The sequence below is a fragment of the Cynocephalus volans genome, chromosome 8 (assembly GCF_027409185.1).
Source record: "Cynocephalus volans isolate mCynVol1 chromosome 8, mCynVol1.pri, whole genome shotgun sequence".
NCBI classification, from domain to species: Eukaryota; Metazoa; Chordata; class Mammalia; order Dermoptera; family Cynocephalidae; genus Cynocephalus; species Cynocephalus volans.
Genome location: NC_084467.1, coordinates 8,614,732 through 8,636,431, shown reverse-complemented (window position 1 = coordinate 8,636,431; position 21,700 = coordinate 8,614,732). Strand labels below are relative to the sequence as shown.

The 21,700-nt window shown below is 43.6% G+C and overlaps 1 protein-coding gene across 1 annotated transcript; it reads left to right on the top strand.

Annotated features, from left to right (window-relative positions):
• The first annotated feature begins 424 nt into the window (after positions 1 to 424).
• EXOSC10 (exosome component 10) lies at positions 425 to 21,518 on the top strand. The gene is made up of 25 exons (XM_063104313.1): positions 425 to 551; positions 2,015 to 2,151; positions 2,875 to 2,998; positions 4,423 to 4,527; positions 4,845 to 5,010; positions 5,231 to 5,345; positions 7,315 to 7,390; positions 7,604 to 7,714; positions 8,110 to 8,253; positions 8,766 to 8,956; positions 9,954 to 10,110; positions 10,326 to 10,474; positions 10,634 to 10,684; positions 11,346 to 11,457; positions 12,837 to 12,887; positions 13,082 to 13,160; positions 13,260 to 13,366; positions 15,628 to 15,723; positions 15,982 to 16,056; positions 17,209 to 17,296; positions 18,437 to 18,510; positions 19,096 to 19,270; positions 20,154 to 20,215; positions 20,749 to 20,825; positions 21,393 to 21,518. Exons 1-25 carry the CDS (start codon positions 441 to 443, stop codon positions 21,421 to 21,423), a joined length of 2,664 nt encoding a protein of 887 aa, XP_062960383.1. The 5' UTR covers positions 425 to 440; the 3' UTR covers positions 21,424 to 21,518.
• Positions 21,519 to 21,700: the final 182 nt, after the last annotated feature.

Sequence of the window (21,700 nt, the reverse complement as noted above, 5' to 3'; positions counted from 1 at the left end):
TGGTGGCTAGGAGATGTGGGTTCGAGTGGTTTGTTTTGCTTTTTTCTTTTTAGCTGGGAGAGATGTCAGTGTATGTGTAGGCTGTCGGGAATGAACCAATGGAGAGGGTAAAGATAGATGGGGGAACGGGAGCGGGCACGGCTAATTGCAGGAGTCAAGATCAAGTGGGTGAAGGGGGCACGGAACCAGAGCTTGGAGGCGCTGGCTTTAAATAGGATAACTGGGTCCTCCGGGTCCCACCCTGGTTCACAGGGCTGCTGAGATGATACAACAGGAGGTTAAAGAAAAACGTAATGTTTCCTACTTGGATGACCAGAGATAACACCCAAACCTAACCCTTCACCTCGTCCCCCAGCGGAAGGCGGCCTTTGCACATGCGTGGTGCGCACACGCCGCTTCCGGCGTGAACTCTCGCGAGAGGAACGGTGCGGGCCGGAAAGATGGCGCCTCCCAGTCCCCGAGAGCCCAAGACCCACACGGCGAGCAGCGCAACCAGGTCCGACGGGGAGATGGTGCTGCCGGGCTTCCCGGACGCAGACAGTTTCGTGAAGGTAAGTTCGCGTGCGTCCGGGGCCGGGCAGGAGCCGAAGGGCCGCTGCACAGCCTGTCACCGCGGCCTGCCGGATGTGGCCTCAGACGCGGACAGTGAGTGATGACCCGCTTCCCGCTTGAAGCCCACGCAGCCCCGAGTGTGGAGTGTCGTTTCCGCGTCTTGGGAACGGCTTCCTTGTCACCCAGACGTCCCCAGCCCTCGCGACGTCGCCCCCGCCCCTGCCTGAACCACCCGGACAAGTCCCCGGAGGGGCTCGGCTGCTTGGCGCTTCCCACACCTGCCCCACCTCCTGCCCTCCCTGAGGTCCAGTCCTACGTAATCCCAAACCCTGGGCTAATAAATGTCACTTGTCCCCCTCCTCTAAACTCCGTAGCACATTTATCAATACCTCCTCGAAGGAACACAGAGAGTTCATCTAAATTATTTGTATAACGCAGCTTAAATGTGAACAGACATCAAACCAGATTTAAGGGTGGTGCACAGCTCTTACAAAGCCATGAAACTAAAATAATTTAAAAATTAGCACTGCAGTTTCTCGAAAACTACATTCATGTTATGTCTAATTTACCATTAGCAAATGCTGTCATTAATTCATTTATTTGGCTCTGAATAGTTCCTGGAGGAGCAGCTGTGGTCCTGATTGTGTGGCGTTCATGCTTACAAGCTACCATATACCCCACCAGGACTCAGTTTCCCACCACCTTTCTCATTTTTTTTCTCTGGGAAACGTTTATTCACACAACTCACAATGATGTCATTTGGCCTGCATATGATCAGCCATCGTTTATCTGACAGCTACTTCAGGTTTTTTTTCTCATTACCTAACAACAACTAAGGTAAAGAACTACTTGGCACTAATGGAACCATAAAAACAAGTCTAGTCATGGACAGTAGTCATTCAAAGGATCCAGAATATGCTTGTACTGTTTTTAGATGCACATCGAGATGAAAACACAAAATAAGTTCCTGTAGAAAGTTTATGGATCTGAACTTGAGTAATAATAACAATAGCACTTACGTACCAGGCACTGTCTCAAGAAATTTTATTAGTTTATTTAATCCCCCCAAAACTCTGTGGAGTAGGCACTTTTTATTATGCCCATTTTTCAGAGGAGGAAACTGTGGTCCAAATAAATGACCTAACTTGCCTAAGATCACAGTTAATAGGTAGTGGAGCCAAGATTAAATCCCAGGCCTTTTGAATATTAGTCATAATATGTATGTATTTGTTCTCTCTCTCCCCACTCTCCCAAGAGTGAAAGCTCCAAACCTGGTTTCATGTTCACCGTTATATCCTCAGGGCCTAGAATAGGATTCGAGTAGAGTCAGCACTAAATGAATGTTGGATAAATGAAGACTAGTCATCTTAAGCATCTAGCACAATCTGCTGCATACAGCAGATCAAAAAAATGCTGTGCCAAATGAATGGGGATCCATGCTTTCTTTTCTGGTTCTTGACAGTTTGCTCTTGCATCAGTGGTGGCAGTCACTAAGGCATCTGGAGGCCTACCACAGTTTGGTGATGAGTATGATTTTTATCGAAGTTTTCCTGGTTTCCAGGCATTTTGTGAAACACAAGGAGACAGGTTGCTTCAGTGGTGAGTATTATATATTGTTTTCTTGTGGTTAATGAAAGAAATGAAAATAAAAAGGTAGATATTTTTTTCTTTAATTTGTTTTTCCTTAATCATAATTTTTTTGTGCTATAAAGGGCTATAAATGTGAAAATGAGGCAATGGGTTTTGATTAGGGAAATATTTACTTGGTAAATTTTTAGTTTAACTTTAAAAAAAGGTACTAACTTTTGCACCTATAGGCCACCCATCTTTAACTATCGCATAACAATTAGATAGCTCTTTTAGATTTGCTACATTAAAATAATGGATGTAGTATATTTTGTAAAATTTAAAGGAAACTTCAAGGTAATTTCTCCCTTCATTTAGCATATGAGGAAAGTGAGTCTTAGTGAGATCAAGGCACGCAACCAGCAGTGTTTTTAAAGGTTGTTGTAAGGGTGCAAGTTTTATTAGTTTGATCAAAAAGTATTGGGAATTGTGCCGGCCCGTGGCTCACTCAGGAGAATGCGGTGCTAATAACACCAAGGCCATGGGTTCAGATCCTGTATAGGGATGGCTGGTTCGCTCACTGGCTGAGTGTGGTGCTGACAACACCAAGCCAAGGGTTGAGATCCCCTTACCGGTCATCTTTAAAAAAAAAAAAAGTATTGGGAACTGTCTGAGCCAAGCCATTTGAGCATTCTCACAGATTGTAGACAAATGAAATAAAAGTATACAAACTCACCTTGATTTTCCTTTCCTTAGCATGAGTAGGGTAATGCAGTACCATGGGTGTCGCAGCAACATTAAGGATCGAAATAAAGTGACCGAGTTGGAGGACAAGTTTGATTTACTAGTTGATACCAATGATGTTATTCTGGAGAGAGTGGTGAGTGTTTCACCATACTGTTAAGATAATTAACAAATGAAGGCCTTTTATATTGTTAAAAGGTAAAGAGAAGCTTGGGCCGGCCCATGGCTCACTCAGGAGAGTGTGGTGCTGATAACACCAAGGCCGTGGGTTCGGATCTTATATAGAGATGGCCGGTTAGTTCACTGGCTGAGCGTGGTGCTGACAACACCAAGCCAAGGGTTAAGATCCCCTTACCAGTTATCCCTATATAGGAAAAAAAAAAAAAAGATAAAGAGAAACCCATGTACCTTAGAAAATAAAAAGGAGGTGCTGGCCAGTTTGCTCAGTTGGTTAGAGTGTGGTGCTGATAACATCAAGTCCAGAGTCCAATCCCTGTACCAGCCAGCCATCAAAAACAAAAACAAACAAAAAAAAAGAAAATGAAGAGGAAATAAGATTAGCATTTCTTACCAGTAATAACATTACCTTCTGATAATTGGCATCTTTTTTCTCAAAAATAACTACAGTTGTCTTCAAAATATCATTGCCCCATGGAAGCCTGTTTTTAAAGTGCCTTATTATGAATTTACCTTTCAGATTTGCAAATCCTATTTCTATTGTAAGAGAAGAGGCCTTTGTATCAGTCCAACCAGAATTTAGTCTATTTTTACTGTCACTCAAAATCTGCTAAACACCCTGACTCACAGGGTTGGAACAAGATGTGTATTATTCTTTCTAGCTTACTATCTATTTATGCCTAATTCTGTAGCAAAACATTATTTACAGAAATACACAGAGATCCATAGCCTTCAACCATGTAACAGTCCTGGAGAAATTTAAATCGTGCTGTCCTGTCCCAGGAAGTCATCTCTTCCCTGGTCTAAATGCCCACCAATCTTTCAGTGGTTTCTCATATTTTATGATTTGAAGTCATACCATTAATACCATTTGTCACCTGTGTGTGCTTCTGTTAGTGGTGCCTAAACTGATGTTCCACATTTGACAGTGCAAAATAGATCAGTACTGTCTTCATTTACATTCTAAATATTGTACTTCTTTATTTAATGTGTGCAGTCTAGGATCATTTTAATTGTTTTAGTGGCCACATCAGACTGTTAAATCATATTTGAATTTTCAGCCCAATTCAGGGCCAAAAGAGAATCAGTCAAGGTTGAGAGTGGTTGATTACTGCCATAGACTGTCCCTGAGCAAATAATGCTTTAATTACTTCGTGTGACTCCCTAATCACCCTTCATGCATTGATCCACTCCTTTTTTTTTAATTGACAAATAAAAATTGTACATATATGTCATGTGCAACATGATGTTTTGATGTCTACATTGATCTTCTGTTATATGTGTATATTCTCTTACACGTAATTCTCTAAATATATTTCTTAGGTAGTTAACTCTGTTAACCTCGAAAGGAAGATACTAAATTAATACCTCGTCTACTCTTAGGGTATTTTACTGGATGAAGCATCAGGTGTGAATAAGAATCAACAGCCTGTTCTCCCAGCAGGATTGCAGGTCCCCAAAACAATAGTGTCCAGCTGGAACCGTAAGGTAAGGGCTTCTTTTTAGGTTAACTAGAACTCCTAATGTCAGCTTTATAATAAGGCTTTTGCACATTCTGATTTGATTTCTGTTCTAATTTATTGGATACACAACTGGCCACTGCCTACCTTAACATGTTCTCATAAACATGCCCAACTTACTTAACACCCTCTTCTCCACTTTGTACCCCCAGTCTCACATACACAAACATCCTCAAATGAATGGCTCTTAAATGTACTTGTCTCCTTGGAAGACGTACATTAGAATTTACTTTTCTGACTCATCAAGTTGCTGTGTTATGAAGTATTTGTATGTGTTGATGATAGGCAGGAGAATATGGCAAAAAAGCAAAAGCTGAAACTTTCCGACTGCTCCACGCAAAAAACATCATCCGACCTCAGCTCAAGTTTCGAGAGAAGATTGACAATTCCAACACACCATTTCTTCCTAAAATCTTCATCAAGCCCAATTCTCAGAAACCCCTCTCTCAGGGTAAGGAGTGTGAACTCTGCCTGGGTTTTAAGTCTTCCTTTCAGTCTGATACAAAAACCAGTAAGGGGATAAAGGTCTCTACAACCTTCCTTTCTTCAAAGGATGCCAGTTAATCCCTCCATAACTAAAAAAGAAAACCAAAAAAAAAAAAAAACCTAAAAGACTGAAAACGTTTTTATCTCTTTTATGATGGTGTTTTTGTCACTTGTTGGGTCTCCAGGTCTCTCTAAAGAAAGGCGGGAACGCCCACAAGATCGTCCTGAGGACCTAGATGTCCCCCCTGCCCTGGCAGATTTTATCCATCAGCAGAGAACCCAGCAGGTTGAGCAGGACATGTAAGTGTTTGCCTGTATCTGAGCTTTCTACTGTGAGTACTTACCTTTTTGCCACATTTTCACTGTTTCACTTTTTGTAAAATTTGTACATGAAAACAAAGAGGGGCTGGCTGATTAGCTCAGTTGGTTAGAGCACACTGTTGATAACACCAGGGTCAAGGATTCAGATCCCCATACCAGACAGCCACCAAAAAAAAAAAAAAAGAAAGAAAAAAGAAAACAATATGAAGAGCGGGTGATTTTCTCCTTATCCTAACATGGGTCTTAGTGATAAAACTTGCTGTTTGTGTTCACAGAGAGCCTGCAGCATCGTCTCTTGTGATCCTCACCACAATCCCAAGAGGTAGCGGTTACTCTCATCCCCATTTTATAGATGTAAGGACAAAATGAGAGTTGCTGACTTCCCACAGAGCTAGAACTGTACACCCTCATTTTCTTAAAATTCTTTTCTCTTTACCGCCCTGCCCCCCCCCCCTTTTTTTTGGTAGCTGGCCAGTACAGGGATCTGAACCCATGATTCTTCCCTGCCTTTTTTATTAGGTGAGAACTCAAATGGTAACGTAAGACTTACTAATGAATTCGGTAAGGAAAAGGCATTTTTCACCGGAAGTATAAGCATCTTAGAAAAATTTCACGTACTGCCATATGATCCAGCAATCCCACTGCTGGTTGTACACCCAGAGGAATGGAAATCATCATGTCGAAGGGATCCCTGCAATCCCATGTTTATTGCAGCTCTATTTACAGTAGCTAAGAGCTGGAACCCACCTAAATGTCAATTGACAGAGGACTTGATAAGGAAAATGTAGTATGTATATACAATGGAATACTAGTCTGTCATAAAAAGGAATGAAATTCTGCCATTAACAGTAACATTGATGAACTTAGAGAAAATTACGTTGAGTGAAATAAGCCAGACACAGAGAAATACTGCATGTCTTTAGTTATAAGTGAGCTGAAAAAGAAAGAAAGAAAGAAAGAAAAAAGAGAGAGAGAGAAAGACAGAAAGAAAGAGAGAGAGAGAGAGAAAGAAAGAAAGAAGATACAACAATCACAATAATTCCTTGAACTTTCAAAAGGAGAAAACAGAACTGAGGCTTCCAGAAGTGGGAATAGGGTGGGGGGTGGGTGGCAGTTAGGAAGAAATTTGTAAAGGGCCACAAAAACTGTTTACATTGTGCAATGATAAAATAAATTTTAAAAAAAACTTAAAATAGACAAATGGACTTTGTTTTCAGTATAATGAAAAAGGTGATAAAAATTTTGTCAGTATTGGCCTTTTTCTCACATACAAACAGAATCTGTTTGAGCACTCAGCTCCAGCTCTGCACTGTGGGGGCCACAAGCTAAGGTAACAAAAGCTGGTCCTGCCCTCCAAGAAATCACCACAGGCTTAGGATTTTTATGCAAATATATGATATAGGAACAGAAAAAATAGAACATTTAGCTCATGGCCAACAGAAATGTTTGCCCCATCCTCTCTAACTTTACAGGTTTGGTATTCCAAACCACAAGGAAGTATATATTTCTCATTTTTGTGTCATCTGCATCACCAACCACACAGTGTTTTGCATATAAGTACTCAAATCTTTATAAAGCTTCTTGGGTCTCCAGCACTCTAAAGAAATGAAAAGACTTTTAATTGTCATGGTTAAGGGTGAACAAGTATCACTTGATTTATTTGATGCACTTGAATTATCATTGAAATAATGATGCTCTTTATAAAAGGAAGATTTTTTTCTTTTTTGTTGTTGTTTTTTGTTCGTTTGTTTTTGGGGGTGGCCAGCGGTGGTATAAGGAACCAAAAGAACCCTTGACCTTGCTATTACAAAGCTGCACTCTATCCAACTGAGATGGAAAGATATTCTCACAGTGGTCTTTTGTCATTTGTTTTGTCATTAGAACAGTTGTTTTTCCTTTGAATCATGGAACTAATCAAAAGGATTTCTCTTTTTGTTTATTTATTCAGGTTTGCACATCCTTATCAATATGAACTAGATCACTTTACTCCACCAGATTCAGTGCTTCAAAAGCCACAGCCCCAGGTTGGTACCCAGCCTGAGTTTAAGAGTAATGTCTGAGTAGCTGCAGAGAAACCAAATAAGCAGATTAGTTTATGTAATTCTGACCTTCCTTAAATATCTTTAAAGCAGAAGTTTGCAATTTTGGGTCATTTCTTGATCTCATAATTCATTTTGCACATTGGTGGGAAATGATTTTTAATATTCCTCTTTTTTTATAACTACTCTCTGATCCAGTTATACAGACCTGTAGAAGAAACACCCTGCCATTTTGTATCCTCCCTGGATGAACTTGTGGAACTCAACGAAAAGCTCTTGAATTGTCAAGAATTTGCTGTAGACTTAGAGGTATCTTGTAAATGAACTTGAATGAAATTTTTACATTTTCTGTGAGTTCTCCTTCTCTAGAAGTGTAAAATTAATACTAATTTTAATCTGTTCTTGGTGAAAAATTAATTATATAACTTTTGCTCTATGGTGGATTTTTTTTTTTTTTTTTTTTTTTTTTAAAGATCACCGTAAGGGGATCTTAACCCTTGACTTGGTGTTGTCAGCACCATGCTCTCCTAAGTGAGCTAACTGGCCATCCCTATATGGGATCTGAACCTGTGGCCTTGGTGTTATCAGCATCACACTCTCCCAAAGTGAGCCATGGGCTGGCTCTTTTGGTGGATTTTTCAAAATCATTAAAGGAAAGTCTAATAAAAAATTTTTTTTTCTATTTTCTCCTCTATGTGTTTTAGCACCACTCTTACAGGAGCTTTTTAGGACTGACCTGCCTGATGCAAATTTCCACTCGGACAGAAGACTTCATAATTGACACCCTCGAGCTTCGAAGTGACATGTACATTCTCAATGAGAGCCTCACAGACCCAGCTATCGTTAAGGTAAGCCAGCTTTTTTAGGTCTTGCATGTGAGTGCAAAATTTACATACTTTTCAGTGTACTATTTCATTATTTCAAAGTAGACCCAATAAAGTTGAGAGAAACATGTCATTTCCTGCAATAGGGTACCATATATTAAACTGCTTTGGTTTCTAAACCTGTTAGAACAGCTAAGACTTAGCTTATTGCCACCCAGAAAAATATTAAATCATTTTAATCCCTGAGGCAGTGAGGCCAAACCATCAGGACTGTTTGGAACTTAATGACTACGCTTGAAGCTAATAAAGCTGCTTTCTTATATCATTGGCTGATTACATTTTAGACCTCAAGAGTATGCAATTAGGAGAATAGAAGAAGGTGCGACCGAAATTAAAAGCAGCATTTAAAACTGTACACATCTTAATCTCCATACTGGCTTCTAATTCCAGTGTTCTAATAACCTAGAGGCAGAGTTCATTTCAGAGCACGAGCAGGCTTATACCAGTGTCCTGCCTGACTTTGGTTTTGTTTTCAGGTCTTCCATGGTGCTGACTCAGACATTGAATGGCTACAGAAGGACTTTGGGTTGTATGTAGTAAACATGTTTGATACCCACCAGGCAGCACGCCTTCTTAACCTGGGCAGGCACTCACTCGACCATCTGCTGAAACTCTACTGCAATGTGGAATCAAACAAGCAGTATCAGCTGGCTGATTGGAGAATACGGTCAGTTTGGTCTTGAGGAAATATGACTGTGGAAAAAAGTGTGTTTGTTCATTAACCTCTCCAACATGGAAACCTGCGTTTAGGCTGAACCACTCTTCTAGTCTTGAGATGAAAGGCGTCGGGCTTTTATCCAGGTGTTTTCATCAGCATAAAAGTAATAGGAACTTTTAGGATGATGTAGAGTTTATTTTGGGCTGATTTTGTTCTGTTCATGCTTCATGGAAATAGTGGTTGAAAAGAGGTGCCATGTCAGTATTTGCCCGTGCCAGTCTCTTGTTTGAAGCTTGAACTCCCTGGTAGGGATGTTTTATATGTGTGTGAGATGATCTCCCACAGGTGTGAGAGAACTTTAAGGGAGACACACAGTTGGTTTTACCATAGTGTAAGGTTGTAACAGAATTTGCCACACTCCTGGAAGCCTTGCTCTGCCTGATCATTTTCAGATGGCTCACTACCTCCCCGAGGTTGCAGATGTCATATGAAGACACTAAAGAGCTTTTCTCCAGTTCCACATGCCAGAATTTCCAAATATAAAAGTAAGGTTCATTTGGACTGATAAAGTCCAGATATAAGATAAAAATTGATAAAGTCTGTAAACCCCTCCCTGTTATTGAGTCCTAAGTGCTCCAGGAATGTTGTCCTGTGTAATCCTCACAACAGCCTATGAAGTACCTTGTTCCCATTTTATAGGTGAGGCAAGTAAGCTCAGAGAGATTAAGGAACTTGTCTAAGGACAGACAACTGGAGCTAAGATTCGAACTCAAGACTATAGTGCCCTTATTTTTAACCACATCATTACTTGCCTCCCTTTCTAGCCAGCTGATAAAATAATGGTTTGTCATGTTAAAATGCAGGAAATGTTGTTATAACTAGTATTGGCTGTGAAAGAATCTTTGATATCAGAAGGGTACAAGTAAGTCATGGCACCCAGAGGAAACAACTGAATTGTTGTCCTTGGAGACAATCCGTGAAACAATGTTGTCCGTTGCAATTCTAGCCCTCTGCCTGAGGAAATGCTCAGCTATGCCCGAGATGACACCCATTACCTGCTTTACATCTATGATAAGATGAGGCTGGAGCTGTGGGAGCGAGGCAATGATCAGCCCATTCAGCTGCAGGTGGTGTGGCAGCGGAGCAGGGACATCTGCCTCAAGGTACAATTTTGGCACAATCACAAACCCCAACACTCTCCAGCTCTCTGTTTCTGTTTAGGTTCTAGTTCTTTTTTTTTTTTGGCAGCTAGCTGGTACAGGTAGGTTCTAGTTCTTGTGTTTGCTCTTTACATTTGTGAAAAAAGTCAAATGTTTTGGAGATCCCAGGGCACAATTTTGATTCCCATTGATCTTGAATATTCTCTACCATTTTGAAGAAATTCATCAAACCTATCTTTACGGACGAGTCCTACCTTGAACTGTATAGGAAGCAAAAGAAGCATCTCAACACGCAGCAGCTGGCAGCGTTTCAGCTGCTGTTTGCCTGGAGGGATAAGACAGCTCGCAGGGAAGATGAAAGTTATGGGTAAGGAATTAGAGATTCTTTTAATATGTGTTTCTAGACTAAGTAGGACTTTTTTTTCCTTTTGCCATGAAAATTAGTTGTTTTCCCTTGAGTTAATAGCATTTAATGAAACTTGCTGGCTGAATTTAATGTGATCCCTTTGTGTGTGTTCTGTTCCAGATATGTACTGCCAAACCATATGATGCTAAAGATAGCCGAAGAGCTGCCTAAGTGAGTCTGAGAGCTGATTAATATGTTCTGACTTTCTCAGTAGATGTCATGTCCTTCAAATTCAAATTTCCTGACTGTTATTACCCAAGGCTGTTTACTCAGAGAAGATTAGTGCTCTAAGCTTGGAAGGTAGCAAGTCCAAGGAATCCAGAATTTCAGCCCTCAGGTTGCCATTTAAGAACTAAAATTTCTGAACTGGAACCTGATTCAAAGCTTATGCCTTTGTAGTGAGTTTACTGTAAGTCTCTGAGCCTACAGCATTCACTTGCAGGGAAGGAAATGTCTCCGATTCTCTTCTCTGATACTTTCTTCCAAATTGAGTTGTCTCATGGTTTTAAACATTTCATGACATTAATTGAATTATAAGCAAGAATTATAATTCACTGTCTGTTCACCCCCATTGCAGAATTGAGAATCAGTAGTTCTGTGGTACTTACCTCCAGCTCTCCCTATTTGTAGAAGTCAGGCTTTAAGAGGAATTGACTTAAAACTTGGTTCAGCAAAGAGCACAAGTAGACATGGTTGACCTGGGCTGCCCCAACATGAACAAGTTCCCTTAGTCTTCAGCATAGTGGTGACATCCTGGCTTTGCCCAGTCGTTATTCTTGTCTGGAAGCCCCTTCGGACTACTTCTAAGTGACGAGTATGTTCTTGTCTTCAGGGAACCTCAGGGCATCATAGCTTGTTGCAACCCAGTCCCACCTCTCGTACGGCAGCAGATCAATGAAATGCATCTTTTAATCCAGCAGGCTCGAGAGATGCCCCTGCTCAAGGTAAGAAGCTTTTCTGCTAAAGGGCCCCAACCCAGCAGGCCTGTTCTTTCTGCTAGCATCTTGCTCCCATGATCTCTTATATACGTAAGCCGGTCTCCATGCTGAACAACCCTAAGGAAATAATAAGGCTTAATTAATGTTTTCTTGGATTTAGCTTCTTTTATCTTTGTGATAGTTGAGAGCCAAAACTCATCCTTTTTATTTTATGACCTTATCTTTGATAATCCCACAGCAAGTAATATCTAGTGACTGGGCCAGTTGTTCTAAGACAATTAGTCTGGCAGAATGAAATGGAGTGGGGGTTGCAGCACAGGGAGCTCATTTTGGAAGCCGGACAGTTGTGCAGATGTGACATGGTATCATCCTGACTGAGTGTGGTGGTCACAGAAAGGACAGGATGGGTCCAAGAAACATTACTTTTCTTTTTTTCTGGTGGCTGGTTGGTATAAGTATTAAACCCTGGACCTTGGTGCTATCAGCACCAGGCTCTAACCAACTGAGCTAACCAGCCAGCCCCCAGGAAGCATCAGAAGAAAAGATCAACGGGTCTTCATCACCGATGATGAAATGACTGCCAGGTTTTCTTGAGCACTGAGTACTGTAGAGATGTGATTTGGGGATAATGGAGGTGGGGTCAAAGACAACTCACTCCAAATTTAAAGTCCGAGTAACTGGGAAAATATGAGAACCACGGATAGAAACAGGAATTCAGATAGAGCTGATTTGGGGAAGGAGATGTTAAAGTTTAGACAAATGTAAAAGAAAGCTGGATGCCAGCCTGAAAATACAGACACATAGATCTATGTGAGCATACATGTAACTCACAGGTACAAGCACACTGGCACATGTGTGTACGTGTGCCCTTATATAGGTATACAAGCACATTTTGATTTGTGTTTTCTTGGGACAATTTTACATGTATTCACTCAGTAGTAATAGCAGTATATGGTAAATTATGTTTGTAATTTTTTGAAAGATTATTGATCCAGAAGGACTTAAAATCAGCTCCCTTGAGATGAAAAAGAAGAGAATCTGAGGATAAACACATTTGTAATTTTTATGTGAAAATTTCTGTCTCTACAGTTTGTCTGAGTAAAGAGAGAAACCCTGGTTACTAAAGAAGAAGCTTTTTCAAGCTCTTCAGAATCCTTCACATTATGCCTCGTCCTGATAAAGAGCTTTATTCTTTCATTCCACAGATAATTATTGAACACCAAATAATTACAGTGCCAGGCACTAGAAGGGATGAAGGAATGAAAGAACATCTCTGGGCTCTTGAGAAACAGTCTAGTGGAGCACTGTCTGTGCTGGGTGGGGGTGGGGGAAATGTTTTGAGTTCAGGCAACTTTCCTCAGATTCCCTTTGTTTTTACTTCTTAGTCTGAAGTCGCAGCTGGAGTAAAGAAGAGCGGACCACTGCCCAATCCTGAGGTAGAATGTCCTGTCTGTTGTCTGTCCTGTAGGGGAAGACCTCGGTCAAAGACAAATAAGAATTAAAATAACATAAATAAATAAAATAAAAGTGCAAGTAAACCTGACAGAGGCTAGTGCTGACACCGCCAGCAGAACCTGCTGACTTGCTTGCAAGTTTTACATGCCAGCCTGCTGGTTTGTTTTTGATGCAGAGATTGGAAAATATTCTCTTTGGACCTCACGACTACTCTCACACCCCTCCAGACACCTATCCAGTCGTCCCAACCAGTGGTAATGTAGAGGGTCCTCTGAACTATCCTGAAGAGGCTGAGACAGATGCCTTGTATAAAATCCGGTAGGCTTTGACCTTACTGACTTCTGTACCTCTAGGATCCATGCCAGTTCAGAAACAGGCGAGCCTCTTCCCTGACCAAAAAGAAGGGTCCTCACTAGATTCCAGATGTCTCATTGCTACTGCTGCCATCAAATTATTTAATGTGAGTAACACGGAAACCTCAGTGAGGTGACGTAGACTCATGGGGATTTACTGGGTTTACCAAATGGGCTGTCTGCCTAGAGGGTTGCATACACTTGGGACTAACACCAAAAGCAAAACCCAGCAGCAGTGGGGGGATATGTAGAGACCGACAAGCAAGGTGGCATTTGCTGTCTAGAGGAGGTGGCCTGTGTTTCTGTGGGAGGCGGGTGGAGGATTCTCTTGTGAGCTCTGTGTGCAAAGAAATCCTCCAGGAAAGGTCAACATCCTGATAGTTACCAGTGCCTCGCAGGGAGGAGGGCATAGGCTAAATGACACAGAAGCAGGAGTTTCCACATACAGCCACAGTGAAGGGACGGTTGTGACACCCAGCAGGGGTGGAGTGAGCATGTTCTGATCAACTGCAGAGTGTGCTGTGTGTAGCTTCCTGACCGACCACAGCACCATCCGTATGTGCTTTTGGTGAAGGAGAGAAAATTTTGAAAGCCATTTTTCTACACTGTGGCTTGTTAGAGAAAGCAAGAAGCAGGTACTAGTGAGTGGGCAGAACCTTGTTTCCTATCCCTGCAAGAGGCTGCAGCAGTCATGGCTGTTAGTGACTGTCCATTCTGGAGACCCAGTGTGGCTAGCCTGGGCCAGGCTGTGTTCCAGGAACATGAGTTGGGCTGTGACAGAGCCTTCCTGTCTGTTACCACTTGGGCTTCTCTTTTTTGCCAGTGATTAGAATTCCACCAGGACAACGGGCGGAAATCGTGAGAGTGCGGTCTCCCCAGCAGGCCTGAGAATGAGTGGGAATCAGGAACCCCCAGCTCGGGCTGTAGATCAGGTTTGCCCACTTGCTCGAGAAAGATGTTCCAGTGAGGAACCCTGATCTCTCAGCCTCAAATACCCAGCTGATTGGACTAATACTACCCACCCCTTGGGGTGTCACCACTGAAATTCTAGCTCAAGGTGCTTTTAAACGTGGATTATTTAAGGAAGTTCTCCAGGCCCCACCAAGAGGGTGGGTCAGACCCCAGTGGGAAGAGAAAATTTCCTTCAGGTTTTTTTTTTTGGAGGGGGGGTGGAATCCAGGTTCCTTGCAAAAGAAAGGCCAGAATGCATTTGCTGGTCAGCATGAATGAATACTGAAATAACCAAAGATGAAAGGAAAATGCACAGCTGAAACTCAGAATACCACAAACAACAAGTGTGGTAGAAAGGAAAAACCATAATAATTCTAATCATAGTAATTCATAATAAGAAAAAACAAAGAGAAGAGCACTGTCTCTCTTAGACAAAGAGAGGTATTGAGCTAAACAAATGTTCAAGTGATAAAAATACTGGGAGGTACAGTAGGCTACGGGAGTGAACTTCACAACCATTCCATATCGCCAGAATGTCAGACAAAAGTCCAAAAGGTGAAATGTCACCTGCAAAATGCACTCCTTTGGGCCGAGCCAGTGGGCGCTGGGAGCACAGCGACGCTCCCGCCGCAGGTTCGGATCCTATATAGGAATGGCTGGTGCACTTACTGGCTGAGTGCTGGTCATGAAAAAGACAAAAAAAAAAAAAAAATGCCCTCCTTTGGATTTAACTTTCTTTTTTAACTTAATTACATAAATTTAGGTTAGGTGTTGCTTTAGCAATTCATGAGAAGAAAGTCTTAGAGCTTCAGTTGGCCACAGAGTTAGTATGAGTCATGAAGGTGATTCAGCAGCTGAAAGTGCTAGTATAACATTTAAGCTGCACTGGTGCGGAAGTGCTGCCTTTAACCTAAAGGTGGCTGTAGTCTCCCTAGACTGTGTGTTGCAAGGGACTATAACTATAAATTAAGCAAAAGGATAGCACATACTTTATGAACTTCTGTTACCTAATGTCATGGATTCTCTTTAAAGGTTTTTAATACTGAATTTCAGATGTCAGTTAAGACCTTGAACTCTAGAGCCATACAGACTGGGGTTTAAGTCCCTGTTCTGCCCCTATTAGCTATGAGGCTCTGGAAGACTTTAATAACCTCCCCAAGCCTCAACTTTCTCCTTTGTAAGATGGTGAGAATAATACCGTGTAACTCAGAGATTGTAAGGACACAGTGAGAATTTATTGTTCAACAAATATTGAAACCCTACTGTGTGCTGTTATGGCACATTGCTTTATACAAAGGGGAGTTTAAGAAAAATTAGCCATTATTTTTATCGTCACTATTATTATTATTCCCTTGCTTGCATCTTGATGTGACAAAATGATCATGGTTATAAGTGATATTTTTGTCTATCCCTACAGGAACCCAGTGCTGAAGAAAATGGAAAAGGTCCATTAACAGTTGCACAAAAAAAAGCCCAGAACATAATGGAGTCCTTTGAAAACCCATTTAGGATGGTAAGTAATAGTTGTGTATGCTCAGGGCTGGCAGAACGTGTAGAGATTTCTGTAGCTAAACATGGCTTTTACCTGGAAAAAGAGCAAGTTTGGTGAGAGGAGGCCTCTGAACACAGTGTGTGTCAGTTGTCCCTCGTGTCCAGGTTGAGACTCAGGCCTTCTGGGATGACACCAGCCACACCGTCCTCTGAGTGCCTCTGACCTGTGGGTCCCTTTTGCATTTCCTGCCACGCTTACTTGCCCATCTCCCTTCTCTAGTTTCTGCCTTCACTGGAACACCGTGCTCACATCTCACAGGCAGCGAAGTTTGATCCATCATCAAAAATCTATGAAGTAAGTGGATTCGTCACTTTTTTTTTAAGAGTGACTTTCTAAGGAAAGGAGACTTTTTAATTACTTGAATTGGGTGTCCGTGTTAGACAAGCTTATCTATGGATGAGCTTCAGATCATCTGCATACCCTCTGAAAGTGAACACAAAAGCCCTTTGTATCTATGCGTTGTTTTCTGGGGAGAGAGGCCAAAACTTCAATCAGATTCTCAAAAGCATTTGGAAACCTTTTAAGAAACAGTTCTTCATATTTTATTTTTGAACTGAGGTTTAATTTATATGCAGTAAAGTACCCAAATGTTAAATGTACAGCATGATGCATTTTTACAAATGTATTTCACTTTAGGGCCCTTAGAAGTGATACCTTATATTTTAAAATACTGTCGTATATTGTTTGGTTTGTTTTTAACAGTATTTGAATAAGAACACACCTCCCCTGAAGCCCCATGAGATGTTCCTTGGAGCCAGCGTATTAACTGTCTGTTAAAAGCCTCCTTCCTCCCTGCAGGGAGTATGTGCTCTGCTGATGGGGTGGCTGGTCCCTTGCCCGTCAGCATCACTCTTTCGTTAGGCGGAACCCTGATAAGCCTCCCAGCCTGGTGCTGAGGGTGGCCTACCATTGTTAGGGATGGGGATTCAGGTGGAATTTTTGCCTTCTCTCCTCTTTTCCCCCATTGGCTGTGGCACATTGAACATCCCTTACTGTGCTTGTGTTCAGTGTCACCTAGGTGTGTCTAATGCCTCAGGTAAGTGTGGTGTCATAAGGAACACAGTAGTCGTGCAGAAGCCTTGCCTGAGTCCAGCTCTGCCGTTTACTGACCATGTCCCTCTGACAGGTTATTTAGTCTCCCTAAGCCTGTTTCCTCATCTCTAGAGGGAAGGCGGTGACAGTACCTTTGTCCTAGGCACGGAAGGGATTGGATGGGACGATGGTTGTGAAAGCCCATGCCTGGCATACAGTTGTGCCTTGTCCTCCTCAATAAGGATTTTATAAGTAAAGCCAGTATGAGATTTTATTTTTTGTGACCTCAAATTTGGAATTTATGACTTAGAATGTGTGTAGTTATTGGGTTAGCATGCCCTACATCACCTCATTTAAAAAGTAAGGCATTCCTGGGTGGCTGAGTTTTGGAGTTTATGTTTGTTCTCGTTATAGATCAGCAACCGTTGGAAGCTGGTAAGCCAGGTGCAGGTACAACAAGAATCTAAAGACACTGCCAAAAAGAAGGTGGCTGAGCAAACAGGTAGCATTTACTTCCTTGTGGACTCAGCATGTTTGTTAAAGAACAGCCCTTCCACGTCAGCCTGTTAATTCAGTCATCCAGTAAAGTGCCGGCCACAGCAGTGAACAACACAGGCGCCTTCTGCTGAGGGGTGGTAGGCAGTCAGCCCACAGACGTGTGTTCTGTCAGATGTGCAGAGAAACGGCTGGGGAGTGCTTGGGGGTGGGGGTTAGAGAGAGCAGGCTAATAACATGACCTTGAGCAGAGACCTGCAGCGGTCGAGGGGAAGAGTGTTGAGATGCCTGGCAGTGCGAGTCCAAAGCCTGGGGTGGTGGTTTGCTGGGCATGCTCAAGGAGTAGCAAGGAGGCCCCTGTGGCTGAGCAGAGGAGAGTAGGGGAAGAAGAGAGGTAGGAGACGAAGAAGGAGAGCGAGGAAGGGCCCGTAGGAAGGACTTTGGCTTTTACTGCAGGTGATTTGGGAAGCCCCAGGGAGTCTGAGCAGAGGAGGGATGTGAACTGGTGTGCGTTTTCCAGAGATCACTCTGGCTGCTGTGCTGAGAGTGGCTGATAGAGGGAAGGGCGAGAGCCGAGTTAGGAGACATGACAGTAACCCAGGTGGGATGGGACAGTGGTTTGGATCAATATGGTAGCAGAGGAGCTGGTGAGAGGTTGTCAGACCCGGATAGGTCCTGTGGTAAAGCTGACAGCATTAGAGGATGACTTGGATGTGGCATGTGAGAGAAAGGAAGGAGCCGTGGATACAGGAAGGTTTTTGTCCTGAGTGACTAGTAAGATGGAGTCACCATCAAAAGAAGAAGACGACTGAAGAAGGCAGTTTGAGAGGGAAGAGGTCTTGGTTCTGGTCCTTAACATTGATGGTTACGGTCTAATTAAATATCCTTAGAGAGATGTCATACAGGCCGTTGGCTATTTGGTTGGGTTTATGGGAGGGGAGCAGGCAGGGTGGGGAGTGTCAGATGGAGAGTACAGGGGAAGGTGAGAAGAGGACCCAGGCGTGCACCCAAGGCCTCCGTCCTATAGAAGTAGGAGAGGTGGGGGGGGGGGGTCAGCTGTGACATGCCCTGGGGACAGGCCTCGCCACGGGAGGATGAGGGTGGCCATGGGGCTCTGCAGCTCCATCGGCACTTCTCTCTGTCGCAGCTGCCCAGGAACAGGTGAAGGAAGAATATAAAACCACAGCTGAACAGGCTGTCTCTGTACGACAACAGGCTGCGGTACGTGGTGACTTCTCTGTTCTTTTGAGAAACTGGACGTCCCTTGTGGTGATTAGTATTTTCCTTGAATGTCCTAGGGGGGCTTACCCTGTGCTTCAGATAAGTGCTTTCTTCTTTCCAGTTTACTTTGGCTTGTCAGTTAGTGCCTGCCTCCTTTCCCCACAAAAGCTTGTAACTCCTCTCAGATGGTGTCTTCTGCTGTGGTCATGGTAAATGTGCCAGACCACTCCCTGCAGGAGGCAGCAAGGTATGGAGGTTGCAGTGTTGAAGCCCATTGCATGTCCCACTCTGCCCTAGGAAATGTACCCTTCTCTACCACCCCCAAAGCACTCTGGAATTCATAACCCCTGCCTGCCTTAAATGGCCTGAGGTTATTGTCCAGTTCGGAACTTGTTCCAGCTGGCGCTGGCTGAGCGGGATTGTCCTTAAATTCCTGCCTGGGGAGACTCGCAGCCACAGTTGCGTGCCCCACCCTGACCTTGTAGCACAGAAGCTGCTGAGTTCCCAGCTCATGCTGGAGGCAGGAAGGGTCATCTCCTCCCTCCCGCACCTCCGAGCTTCCTTCCCCTGTTCCTCAATCTACAGCTAGAAAACGCCGCTAAGAAGAGAGAGCGGACAACAAGTGACCTGAGGACCACAGAACAGAAACAAGAGAAGAAACGACTCAAAATTTCCAAGAAGCCAAAGATCCACGCAGATCCACCTGAAAAAGATTTTACCCCTTATGACTATAGCCAGTCAGACTTCAAGGCTTTTGCTGGTGAGGAGAGGACTGTGGCCCCCATAAAGGCTGGGTTAGGTGGAAGGAAGCTGTATAGTAAAGAAAGCATGATATAGGCACAGAGTAAGCCTTGCCTGAGACATGGCACTAGCCAGGAATTCTTAGAGCAGTCCTGAGAAGCCACAGTGACATGGACAGATGCCCACCATCCCCCTCCCACAGGAGCAAACTCACACAGTGGCCACTGTGGAGGTTTAGCAGGATGTCCTACACTGCAGCCAGTGGCTCCAGCCTTCCTCAGGCACCTGTGCCCAGAAACATTCTCGCTTGCTCGCTCGCTCACTCTTGCTCTCTTGTGCCCTCTCATACACGCACACACGTGTGCATGTGCAAGGTAAAGGTTTTGCTTGTTGAACAAACCTGAAGCCCATGAGATGAAGCTTGTGCTCCTTAGCCTGTGAGAGTCCATCTACTTTGAAGGGGCTATAAGTGGTGTTCCTGACTCTACAGCAGCCTCTGAGCAGCACACCCATTTGGTAGAGAAAGCAACAGGACAGTCCACACAGTGGTCCTTTAGGCAGGAATGTCGCCCTAGAGCCCGTGTTACTGACAGTGGCATCCTCTGGCACACAGCGATTAGAATGGATTTCCTTGATATCAAAGTGGCTGGTGCTTTAGCCAGCTGCCCCTAACTAACATCCTGAGACTAGATTGTGAGAATTGGGCCTGGTTTCTAGGCTGCCTGCAGCTCCTGGGAACATAACATGTTAATTTACAGCAGCTATAAGTTCCTCATTGTAAAGGGGCTCACAAACTGACAGTCGACACTTCCTAAATCTTGTGTCCCTGCCCCGCTGTAAGCAGGTTATGTGGATTCACTCAGTTACCTGATCACTGGCCTCTCTCATCTATTACCTTTCAGGAAACAGCAAATCCAAACCTTCCTCACAATTTGATCCAAATAAACAGGCCCAGTCTGGCAAGGTAAGAAACACGGTGGAGGATTTTCGCATGCTTGTGCTAATTTTGACCTTTGTGAAGAGGATGGGTCTACCTGGAAATTCTGTTCTTCTGCATATCTTTTCCCTCATCTTGTTTATTCCCAAGTGCAGACAATACTCATATCAGCTATTCCAGCAATTTTAAAAGAAGGGGCTATAAAAGCTAGTGTGGGTTTTAAAGAGTGTTACTCTTGTGTTGCTGCCATAGGAATTGTAGCCGACGGCCAAAAGCACTTTCTCTGGAGCCTCCCTAGCCTGCACTGGCCTGCATGGGTCTTGGTTCTGCCAGAGCTGCATGTGGCTGCAGGCGGCAAGGCCTGTGCGGAGCTTCCTGCTCCTTTTGCAGCTCACCCTAATGGTTTTCCCTTCAGAAACACACAGAAATGTCCAGTGGCAAGAAAACCAGACACACCTTGGTGTGGAGTCTTTGATTGGCTGTCTGAGCTCAGGAGTGTTGTCCTGTGTGTCTTACACTCAAGGTTGTCACCCAGTTTAAGTGGTTTCTTATCTTTTCAGAAATGCATTGCAGCCAAAAAACTTAAGCAGTCAGTGGGAAACAAAAGCATGTCCTTTCCAACTGGAAAATCAGACAGGTATGTGGTCAATGGCCAGCGTGGTCAGGGAGCCTGGTTAGAAAGCCCCGGCATGCTGGGGACTGTGCCAGGGAACAGCAGCATAGCATGCAAGCGTGCAGACGCCTTCAGCCAGGAGACTCAGAGCCACTCACACCAGGGCCCTCTCTGTCTCTGGGGAAGTGAGTTGCACCATGTCACACATCATAGCCCTGCGCCTTAGGACTCACATTCCCGTCATTCTTACCTCTCTCCTATCACCATACAGGTTCCTGGCCTCACCTCAGAGCAAATAGGGGTGACATTTTTCTAGGCAAGCCTGTTTCTTAGGAATGAGAAAAAAAAATCAGTATACAAACGTGGGCTATTTTAGTGAAAAGCAGGAAATCCTAATACTTAAAACAGACCCCAAGGTCAGGGGGCAGGCCCCAGCCCACATGCTTGGCTTCTGCGCTGGGGTGGACCCCTGAACACACCATTCTCCCTCATTCTGTGTTGTTAAGGTTTGCAACATTTTATCAACCAGCTGAGAACAAACATCCATCCAAAATGGGAGAAGTAACTCTTGTTTTCCTACTGTCTCTGCAGAGGCTTCAGGCACAGTTGGCCAAAGAGATAGTGGTGAAAGAGACCTTTGGGACCCCCAGTGGACTGCAGGTACCACATAGTGGTGCTGGTTTTGTACAGATTCATTTTTAAACCATTAAAAACAATTCTTATGGGAAGAAAGCTGGTTCCTGGCTTTTCTTTTGCTGCCATGCAGCTCTGGCAGGGGAGGACAGATCCCATCCTGTTCAGATTGCCACCTCAGCTGTCTGTGGGCAGAGGTAAGTGTGCCCTCGGAGGTTACGGTGATTTCCAGAGAAATCCAGAACCACCCCTGAGGAAGGACGCAG